Genomic DNA, 11,490 nt, shown 5'->3' on the forward strand with positions numbered 1-11,490 from the left:
TAATGGAATGTTTTATAGCTGTTTTTAAGCACTTTGTATTTTCCAAACATACTTAAACATGAAACACTTTTGAGCCAAAGTCTACACACACGTCTGACACATGTTTCAGGTGTGTGGATTTGTACCTGTCCGAGATCCAGGGTGACGTTGACCTCATTGAACTCAGTATTTCGGGAAAGGGGAGGGCTCTGCCACCACCTTTCTGTCCCGTCGATGGCGTTGGTGATGGGGTGAGCACGGTCGCTGTCCCCCGGGCTGCAGATGTCACAGTACTGGCCCTGGAAAAAAGGAGGTGGAAAAGTAGAATTGAGTTAAAGGCAATATATAAAATGTGATCATTTGTAATAGAAGTTTGTAAATGTTTAATACTTTAGAATATCTTTGCATCCTTGCTCAGTTGTATGGATTTTAAAAATACAGAGGAGCTTTCTATGGTTAAAGTTGCACACATAGACAACCTCACACTTTAAGTAAGATGCAAGTATGAGAGGCAATATTTTGTGTAACATTAATTCTCACTGTATGGTTTTGAGGTCTGTGAGGTTTGGCACTCAAAATAACCAGGCAATTCATACACACTATACATTGTGTTCACCTGCACCAACACGTGTCCTTAATAATGGATAGGATTGGGACGTCATGCATGCCTATGAACCTCGTTTATACAAGCCAGTGTGACTGATAGGAAATTTCAAAACCACGCAAGCATATAATCTTATAATTGTAGATAATATAGTGTTTGTCTGCAATGATTCATGTTTGCAAAGGTATTTTGTTTTGGGCTGCAAAATGAATAGTCAAGGCAGGAAACATAGAGAATTGGCTTGTTTTGAATTGTTTTGTTATAGACTTTGTCCTAGTTGTGTATTTATTTTAGTATTGATACCTTCTCAAATGAGTATCGTTTACTTTTAGTAATGACAGGGGCAAAACTTTAAGTTTAGTCTGGGGGGGATGATGAATGGAAATAAATTGTTAAACAATATCCAGGGAGGGTTGTGACGTATTATTATTATTAGACAGTATCATTTATTTATAGCCAATTATTAAAAAGCATAGTCTGACCCTACCAACTAGGAATTAAATTATAGCCACTTGTGCAGGAAACAGTTTGACAGATTGGAGATTGACAGACAGAACGAATAATTTTGAAGACAGGGGAAGCACGCTTTGTGGAGGCATAGAAAGCACTGTCTCAGTGCAAGAAAAACTATCGGTGACCAACAGTTAAAACACATTTTTACCTTTTCTTATCCCTGTTGTGGGACAACAGTTGGAGAGTTGAAGATACCCAGATAGTGATCAGTGGTATTGATCTGACTATCTGGGACAACCCTAGTGGTAAGGTGAGACTGCTAACTTATCCTGGTTTGATTCAACTTCCTTCCTACTATTCCTGTAGACTTGGTTGAGGCCTGTTCTAGTCCTGGTATAGCTTTGGTCTAGTCCAGATTTAGTTCTGGATTTAGTCCATGTTTAGTCCCACTGTGGTATCTACAATTGTAAATGCAGCCTAAACAGCCACCATGCAACTACTGTCCATTCTACTAATACAAATTTTTCTACTACAGTTGTCCCTCGCTATATTGCGGTTCACCTTTTGTGGTCTCGCTGTTTTGCGGATTTTTTTTGGGTGCAATTTTGCATGCTTTTTTTTTTTTACACTGTATGAACGCGCATTGTGTTCTGAGTCCTGATTGGCTAAGGGACGTGCCGCGTCTGTACAGTACAGAATGCGTTCAGCCAAATTTATGTATCCTTTGATTTATTTGACGTATATTATTTTATGTATTAACATTTATTTGAGTCATTAGTATTTTGTATAATTACTTTGTACTTTATTAACTATGAATATTATTATATTATGTTGGATACATTATTTACTTTCTTCATAATAATATTGGTTCCTACTTATTGTTGCGGTACAGTGCATTTGAGGAGTGCACCGATAAAAATGTAACATGAGTGAGTGAATGCGCACAGTGCACGCACCAGATGAGATGAGTAAAGTTGTTGAATAAAGACGAGCTGTAACTGTCCTGCCGTGTTGGTCTATTTAAGCAGGACATGGACACGCTGAGGTAGAAGTTACGCCGCTGTAGGGCATAAGGATGAAGTCTACTTTAGCTTTGTAGATCAGTGACTGCAGGAAAAAGGACATTACAGTGGATACTAACATCATCTGCACAAAAGCTAAAACCCTTTATGAAACACTACAGTGGAGTGGTGCCAGAACAAAGAGGCGTGGTTAGAGGAAGAGGCGCGGTCAGAGGAACTGTGAAATATACGTGAGTCACTATTAATCATTTCTTATGTGTCCAGCTTCGTAGGTTGATCATTAAAATTTAATTTGTTACAGTATTTCTAAAAGGTGTCATTTTTATGTACAATACAGTATAGTATTTGGTTTTGTTCTATAATACTGTGCTTATTTTTTTAATCTATGAAGGTTTGAACTTTGAGAGTGTTTAAACAAGAGAAAAATGTGAGAACATGTTCATACCTGTCTGAGAAAAGTGTATAAAGTGTGTGGTGAGGAGTTTTACAGCCTTAAAATATATATAACTGTAAAAAATAAATCTTTATACTTTCATGGATTTTGCCTATTGGGGGTTATTTTTGGAATGTAACCCCGCGATAAACCAGGAACCACTGTATTATAAGAACATTACAAATCTTAATGCATTAATAATGTAATTCAAATCTACTTAACACAAAGCTACTCTGAGCTGCAATAAGCGGCTATTAAAGAGTTGTACCACAACAATTTGTCCCTGAAGCTAAGGCTCAACTCGAGTTTCTCATTTTTAGACAGAAATCTGATCCAGTGCAGGTCACTGGAGCACTGTCTACTGTCACCATTTAAAGTGACAGGCACAATGCACAATGTAAGTGAGAGACATAATAGTGTAATGAACAGGGCCAGTGAGTCAGTCGTCATGTGGTAATTGCAGAGTGTGAGGCTTGTAATAAATAGATTTCTGTTGATGGAATTTTAAATTATAAGGGAACGAAAAATAAATTGTGCAGTTCAAGTTGATACTACTTAATTGTGCTAAACCATGTACCTGTAATGCTACTGAAAAGGGGTTCTTTAAGCTCAACACTGAGTTTAAAAGGTTACATCTAACAACCTGGTCAGCCATTTCAATTTGAGAGTTCACAAACCCAAACAAACCAAAACAAACCAAAACAAACATGCTGATGTAGACTATTTTAGCAGAAATACGGGCTATTTAGTAAAACTGAATTTAACAAAAGTTTGACTTCTCAGCTTTTTCTTGCTTTTAGCGAGAGCTGTTCTAGATTGATGTGTAGAGCACAATTCAGAGTGCGACACATAAACAGCCGGGCTGGAGCTAGGCTATGAACTTGAGCCAAAGTATTTGAGTATATCTTTGGGCCTATGTTATTGCCTTCATTTCAAAATGATCCTGTGGACAATATATCACCCATTTACCTCAGGCCCAAAACAGCAGTAACATAAGTGGTAGCAGATACAAGTCTGGACTGTCCTGTTAGCTGGGGGTCAAATTACAGAGCCATAATTGTTTGGCTTGACTAAATCGAGCCTAATTTATCTCCTCTTTCCCCATTTGTCCTGCTGGCTTAGGGTAATCCACGTGTCGATCTGCTCTCTGATCTGTGCTCTAAGTGTCAAAGTAAACCAAACACGTCCAGGCCTGAGCACAAGCCGGGGTGACGAGATGTTATCACTGTGGACCTATGGGGTCAGAGGTGAGCGCTAACCGATAGCTAGCTATCTGGTCCCAACCACATGCATTTAAGATCTGACAATTTGTAATAATCATAGAATAATCTATTTAAACTGATATGGCTGTTTTTTCATTCACAAATCATCAATGATCAGCTTGTGTGGTTTAATGGAGAGGTCTGCTTACATCTGTCAGTAAAGACATCCGGTTTGGAGCAGAGGTCAGAATGAACTGAACTATTTTTAGTGTTAAATGAGTTATTTATATTAAAGAAATGAAGATCAAAAGCCACATAAAAGTATTTTTTTTAACTAGAACAAATCTAATCACATTCAAAATTGTCATCAGTCAATATGATAAAAAAAAAGTGATTATTATTTTTGCCGTATCATTCAGCCCTTTAGTATTTTCTTCTTCAACGCTTAGTTCCACTTTAGGAAGGGCTCCTCCATGCTTTTAAAGTTCATACATTTTTACCAGACTCTACAAGCTATCATATTAACTTTTTTTCTTTGCACTTTCTCACACTATGTAACAACAAAGTTACATAGTGACAAAATGTGATATTAAAACTTACTGACTTTATTGTCTCAAAGCAGTCCTTACTCCTGATGTCTGATCTCCTGTGGAAGCCGAGGAAACCCAGTTGTGAATAATCCACAAATCTCTCTGTAGAATCCATGTCCTCAGGCTACAGCTGAAGTGTGCTTCAGTCCTGACGCTTCACCTAAGTCAAACTTCATCTGTCTCACCTGCTTTTATGTGCACTTATATAATATATGGTGAGATGATAAAAGGCCTATGTCAGCACTGAATTAAAGGCACTGCACCTAATTCTCCTTAAAAACCTGAAAAACAGAACTAGCTCATTTTAAAAAGTTTCTCACTATTCATAACTAGCATCTCTATATTTCACCAGAATGAGTTTTGCAGTCACAGTCGGGTTGTCAGAAGTATTGCAAATCAGATATTAATTGATACTAAAACTAGTATCGAAACTAAATACTCATTGGAGCTGGTATCAATACTAAAAATGTCACATTCACAGGACAGAAATAAACCTTTCCTGAATAACTTTAGAATGATCTTGAGCTGTATCAGAACAAGTTTAAGACGAAAATAAGGACACATGGTAATATAAAAGAAAGTATTATTATTTAATGTTGAAAATCACATTCTATTTCTTTTTTTCATTATCATCATGATATCGCAATCAGTATTGAGTATCAAGTCTAATACTAACAACAACTAGCATGTCAACAGCACACTTCCTGTTTCACAGAGGGCAAAACAAAAGTTTACTTTATTCCATGGAAAAAATCAGGTACTTTTGTATGAACAGGTTGACATTCTTATGCTCCATTCTTGGTTCACAGAAGTTTTATAAGAGCCAGATTGTATCGTACAAAATGTTGCCCATATAAGTCCACATTCCTCACCCTCTCCTACTGTTTAATTAATCACAACAGGCTGGCTTCACGCAGTCAAATCAAAACAGACTTAACCCCCACAGACTGTTAAGAGCGCGCTCACAAGTGGGCCCAAACCTGAAAGACAAACTCCTAGCCTCTCGCTGCGCAGGCATAAAGCATTTTAGCTCCAGTAATGAGCAGATTTCGAGGGTTTTTCTGGGAGATTTCCTGAGCTAATGACATGCCAGAACATCCACTCGACCCGGGCTGATCGGAGGACAAGGACTCAAAGGGAGAAAGCAGGCAGTAATCCAAAAGGGAAGCCCGGGAGGTGCTCAGGAATTTCGGAGAAGACAGAAGGAAAGATGGGAGGGTTAGGAGATTATTGGAAGTAGTTTCACAGCGAGGAGGTCCCGGATTTGATGCCTAGGAAATTCTGTGTCGAGTTTGCATCTTCTCCTCGTGTCTGGGAGGGTATCCTTTAAGTGCCCTGATTTACCCAATTAAACTTAGTTAATTAGAGCTATATAGGCTTGACCATGATCCTCCTGGATGCCAAGTTGTCCAATCTTCCTGACAGGTTAACCCAGTGGGCAGTGAAGTATGGGATAAATGTGCAGAAGTAACTTTTCCACAAAAAAACAATAATATGTAGCTTAAAGGTGCAATATGTAGCTTTTCCATCTGCTTGTTTCAGTTGAGTTATTGCTTTGCTTGTAATGTTCCACAGTATGGCATTAAGTGTATCTATCTACATAAAGACAAGCAGGTGATGCCACAAGGCAAGTCAGATCTGTGGAGAAGCGAGTTTATCAATGTTTTTTAGGAATAAAACACCAATAATTGAATAAATGCCGCAATATAGACGTGTTTAATGTAATACTGTGAAACATTCCAGGGAAAGCAATAATTTCTCCATGAAGAGAAGTAGGTGGTGGTTACCTAATCCACCTTTAAAGTGAAGTGAAGTGCTAAAAAGTGACTTGACTTTTCAAAAACTGGAGAATCAAACTAATTATTCATTCATTCAAGACTTGACTTTTTCATGTCCATCATATAAACATATACTACTATTGTATTTATTATCCATGAAACTAGTTTTGTTGCTGATGACTTTTTGATGAGTTTGTTGTTAAAATTCAACTGGTCTTTAAGTTATAATTAAGCCGCAGGTATCCAGGCTCTAACTCCAGCCAGGATTATAACAGCTTTATGGGTTAACCATTAGAGAAGTCCTCTGGGAGATAACCTCACCTCACTGCCCTCTCTCTCTTTCTCTGTATCTGTTCATTCTTTCTCTATCTCTCTTTTTCTCTCTCTCCACCTGCTCTCTCTCTCCACATTCCTCCCAGTGACTGACCCGTGTCCTGCTCCAGACTGGGTTGATCCGCTCAAAAAGCTGACAAATCATTCAAAATCGCTAACGTTGGATAACTGTATGCAACAAACTTTACCATTGCCCCAAACAGAAGAACTGGCTTGTATAAGAAATGCCACAAAATATATATATATATATATATATATATATATATATATATATATATATATATATATATATATATATATATATATATATATATATATATATATATATATATATATATATATATATATATATAAAATAACACACTCACGTTTTAATGCAGATTTTATATAAGGGGGAGAGTAGTAACATTAACTTCTTAGAGTTGGCATGAGCATGAGTTATTTAGCCCTTGGACACAGGCAACTTAGGTATGCAATTGATCCTTCTGAGCACCAACTGGAATTTTCAGTACAACAATGCATTTATCAACAAGTACTAGTATGCTGTAAATCCATAAATGCATTCTCAAACTGTTCGTGCTTTTTTGTTTGAAATAAATGAAAAAACACATATCTTATATACCATATTAATTCCATCTGATAATATATATTTGACTGTGCAAGTACCACTTAGACACTAAGATTTCACAGTTGTCCCTGTTTGGTCCTGTTTCAGTCCTAGTTTAGTCCTGGACTAGTCCAGGTTTAGTACTATGAGTTTAGCCTCACCTAGATTTCTAAGAGGTGTGTACACCACCAATTTATATGCTGTGTTACTTTTCTGGTAGATGTAGATGTTAATCCAAGAAATATTTCTCAGTATAGCATTAAGGCTATCCATCTTCATGAAGACAAGCATGTGATACGGGTAGACCAAATTACAGGCCACATCTATGACCCTGTGACTCCTGCTTACAATAAGAAAATGCATGATTTTCAAGGCATTACAAACCCCCATAATTGAAAAAGGAAAGATATGTCAGTGTAATACCTTATTGTGGAACATTCCTGACAAAGCAATAACATCTTCATGAGACAAGCATGTTGCGGACCCTCCACCATAAAAGTTCTGTAGTGCACCTTTTAACATAGAGCTAAAACATATAGATTTAAAAATAAAAAATTTAAGATGGAACTAGAACCACCAGACGACTAACATATCGGTGCTTGTTGCTATGATGCTACACAGTAGTAATATATTGTAAAGCCCTCGGGGATAGAAATGTCCACATTGAAAGATTTGTTGAGCTTATAGTATATGAGTTTGTGCGGAGTGAAGACTGGTTGCCTGTCCATTCCCTTATAAGTAGGCTGAGTCATGTGCTGCCAAGTTCTACAAAGGAAGCACTGCACGGAAAAATGACTTGGCAAAAAGTACACAGATCTGACCTCCACTCTCCTGTCCACTCTAAGATCCAGAGACAAGGGACCTACCCGTAAAGTGGACATAAATACAGTTCAGTGGTATATGCTTTCATCTGGTGGAAAGGGAAAGTAGGACAGCTAAAAGTGTATTGTAGAACGAGTATCTTGGTAAGTGTTGTCACGATACTAAAATGTCAAACTCGATTTTAATACTAAGGAACTGACTCGATACTCAATATTACCTTGTGATCTTATATCTGTGTAATCCCTCAGTCGTCCAGATATGCTCCATAGTGGTCCATGGGTGTATACTAGTCTATGTGTCTTATACTTGTTCTGATACAGCTCAAGATCATTCTAAAGTTATTCAGGAAAGGTTCACTTTTGTCCTGCGAATGTGACTGTTTTAGTGTCAATCCCTGATTAGATGAATAACTAGTTTCGATACTAATTTAAGTATTGCTTAGTATCTGATTTGCGATACTTTTGACAAACCTATTGGTAAGTCGAAAGTTGAGAGTTGAATTCAGGGGGAAGCAACTGATCCCTAAAGAAAACTCCTCAAAAATAGATCAGAATGTAGTGATAAAAATAAAAATGCATTCCAAATTAGATTACTATTTGGTGGTTGGTGAAAAAAATCAGTTCCACGTTTGGCTTTTTTATATTCTTCACTAAAATGTAGCTGTTTAAACTTTTTTTTCCAGGACACACATTGATATAAAAGGTTGTTCATCAGATTGATTGAACTGTCTGCTGTCAAAACATGTTTCAAATTGGCAGGCATTATAACAACAAAAGCAAAACTGCCGCTGGGTTCTTCCCCAGTCTTGATCTCATCTTAGTTTGCACTTTTGTCTTAATTTTCTGCCTAAAGTAATCTAAAGCCAATAACTGCTCTATAACTGTCTTAAACTGCTATGTAGCTGCACAGTAAGAACAGGGTGGTCAATTGAAAGGAAAAAAAAAAAAAGTCTTGTTTTAGACTTATTTGTTGAGGCATCAAATTGGTGAATAGGTTTGTTAGATTATAGTGAGTATTACCTATAGTTTTGCCCTAGGATTTTGTTTTTCTTGAGTTACTGTGTTAATATATTAGTTATTTGTCTTTCTTACATATATAATCATTTAGTGCTGCTTAACTATACTTTACTCTTCATGTCCTATCATTTTAGACTTTGATTTAATCTCTTCTCAATGCTAATTTGGCACATAATCAAATCAATTGGCTTGCACAAAACCCCCACTGCAATGTTAGGCTCTTGACACAGGTGCGCAAAAAGGATGCGTAAATCACAACATACCTTTTTAACGACATAATAAGTTCAAATGGTTGGAATAAAACGTGCTAAAACCTCACCTGGATGGTTTGGCTAGGGTCTCCGGACACGGGGCCTCCCACAAGTTTACAGTACAGGTCATGCACCGCTCTGCCGCTTTCGTCCTCGCCACACGTCGCCGTAGCCGTGATTTTGGTGCCCTCTGCCAGGTTAAAATACGGCGGGTGCAAGCTGTACCCGTTCACTCCATTCGTGGGCAGCTCTTGCGCGTATCCCGAGGTCAAACATGCCACCACTACCAGCACCGAGAGCGGGCAGGGTGACCCTCTCCTGGCCGCCCGCACTCCAGCCCCGACCGGCTGCATCCTGTCCACCTGTCTGCCTCCTCCGCCAAGCACACCAAGAGGGAACAAGCGAAAAAGTCAAGCAAACTTCTAAAACAGTAGCATTTGATAATCTAATCTTTTGGATTGTATACTAAAGTTACTAAAAGGGACCGGGGAAAAGCGAAGTCCCGCTGGAAGAAAGTGCGACCAGGCAGTTGCGCGCAGAGTGCTGGCTCCGCGTCGCTGCACCTTCTGTGGCCCGCGGGATGGACCTCCCCCCTCGGCCTGCGCAGGCGAGCGAGAGAGGCAGGAGGAGGGCACAAGCTCTACCAGCGCTCCCCCTAAAGAGAGATCGACTAGAGTGCATGGGTTGGTGCTTTAAAAAGTAATGCGTTTTGTTTTAGAAAAAAGTTAAGAATTACCAAAGCCACGTGGAGAGGTTGGGACAACAGTTAATAAGGCTTTGTTTACTCTGGTTTGTTTCTATTACTGTGACTCCTAATAGAAAAATAAGACTTAATCGGGTTGTTTGAGCTCAACTTAATGTAATCCTGACGTTTTGAATTAGACTGTGGAATCGGTTAGGCTTGGTTCAGTCATGGTTCAGTCCTGGTTTAGTCCAGTGCCAGTTTTACAGTCTCATTAAACCCTCATTCCTTCATAGCAAACACAAGTGACCAAACAACAAATGGCCTGACCCCCCTAAAACCAAGCACCCAGGTGTGAAAGTCAAATGCGGACAGGGGCCACACACACTTCAAATTCACTCACCAAATATCCACACACAGTGACGAGAAGGATGGATCATTTTAGATTTAAGTCACAGAAAACTGTGGCTCCTTATTTATCTTGCATAGTTATCATTTTTAGATGTAGTTGTACTTTTTGTTGCAACACTAAAATTATAGAAGGTTCTTATCTTATCAGTATGGGACTAAGAATAAAATGTAAATGTATGTTTTTATAAGGGCCTGAGGTTGCTCCAGCAGCACAGATTGAAGGATGAATTGCAGAGAATAAATCTCCAGGAATCACAAAGGGGTTGATACCTTATGTTAAGTTAGAGGTGCAATTTGAACTGAGAGTCTGCCATTTGCTTGTCTCCGTGTTTGCTTTGCCTGGAATGTTCCATATTGTGGCATTAAACCTATCTATATGCATGCACTATACATTCAGAGTTGAAATCTTCTATAGTAGGCTAAAAAGGGATTACACTGTCTTATTACTTGGATCTTACCTCCCTCGTCTCTTGCAATGGTGTATGTAAAAAGCCACATCTCTGTTGATCTGTCCCGGGACAGTTGTGACTGATTTAGTTCATCTCGATCTGCATGAGCTCCAATCGTCACCTCCTCATCTCGACCCTGATACCTCGCTCACAGCAGGGCCGTCTTCAGCGGTGGAATAATGGAATAATCTTGCCTCAAATCTGACATGGACTCTATGCCAAAAGAGGCCCTCCTTGACATACACGATAGTACCTCTTCTGTTCTGTGGACGTATGGCTTAGCAGCACTAGTGGTTAGTTTTCTCACCTCACAGCCAGATGCTCCAAGGTTTAAGTCCCAATGTATCTTATCTAGGTGTTTTTATTTGTAATACCTACCTTGAAAAACATGCATTCATGGGGGTCACTGCTCCACAGATATAACCTGTAACCTGGGAGCCTGCTTACCTCCTTGGAGATAAATATGTTTAAGACCATACAGTATAACAATCTAGGCATCTCCATGGAGACAAGAAAAGTTACACAGTGCATATTTAGCAACAAACATACATTCCAAATAATAGTTAAAATCATGACATTTTGTTACAAGAGCAAATGGGCACATCCAAATCACATGTAGACTTGTTTTCTTTTCGCCCTGCGCTTCCTTCTGGATCAGGGAACAGCAAAGTGAGGGTCAAAGGTCACGGGGCCCACAGACATGGTTTATTGGTAAAATCCCCAAAGGCCAAACTACTCGACACCAGGAGTGCTAGTGTATCAAGGGTCAACCGGGACACCAGCCATGTTTCTGTTCCAATTATCAACAAAGAACTTTAAACATTGTAACTGTGAAATCGCTGCAAGGTCAGACTCTTA

The 11,490-nt window shown here is 38.8% G+C and overlaps 1 protein-coding gene across 1 annotated transcript in view; it reads right to left on the reverse strand.

The window, feature by feature from the left end:
* The window catches only part of lama5 (laminin, alpha 5), a 114,936-nt gene extending 105,355 nt beyond the window's left edge, over positions 1-9,581 (reverse strand). The window contains exons 1-2 of the mRNA XM_033969102.2: positions 9,159-9,581; positions 126-278 (exon numbers count right to left, since the gene is read on the reverse strand). Coding sequence (XP_033824993.1) covers positions 126-278; positions 9,159-9,443 — 438 coding nt within the window. The 5' untranslated portion in view covers positions 9,444-9,581. The remainder of the gene's footprint in view (positions 1-125; positions 279-9,158) is intronic.
* Positions 9,582-11,490: the final 1,909 nt, after the last annotated feature.

This window comes from Periophthalmus magnuspinnatus, chromosome 7 (assembly GCF_009829125.3).
Source record: "Periophthalmus magnuspinnatus isolate fPerMag1 chromosome 7, fPerMag1.2.pri, whole genome shotgun sequence".
NCBI lineage: Eukaryota > Metazoa > Chordata > Actinopteri > Gobiiformes > Gobiidae > Periophthalmus > Periophthalmus magnuspinnatus.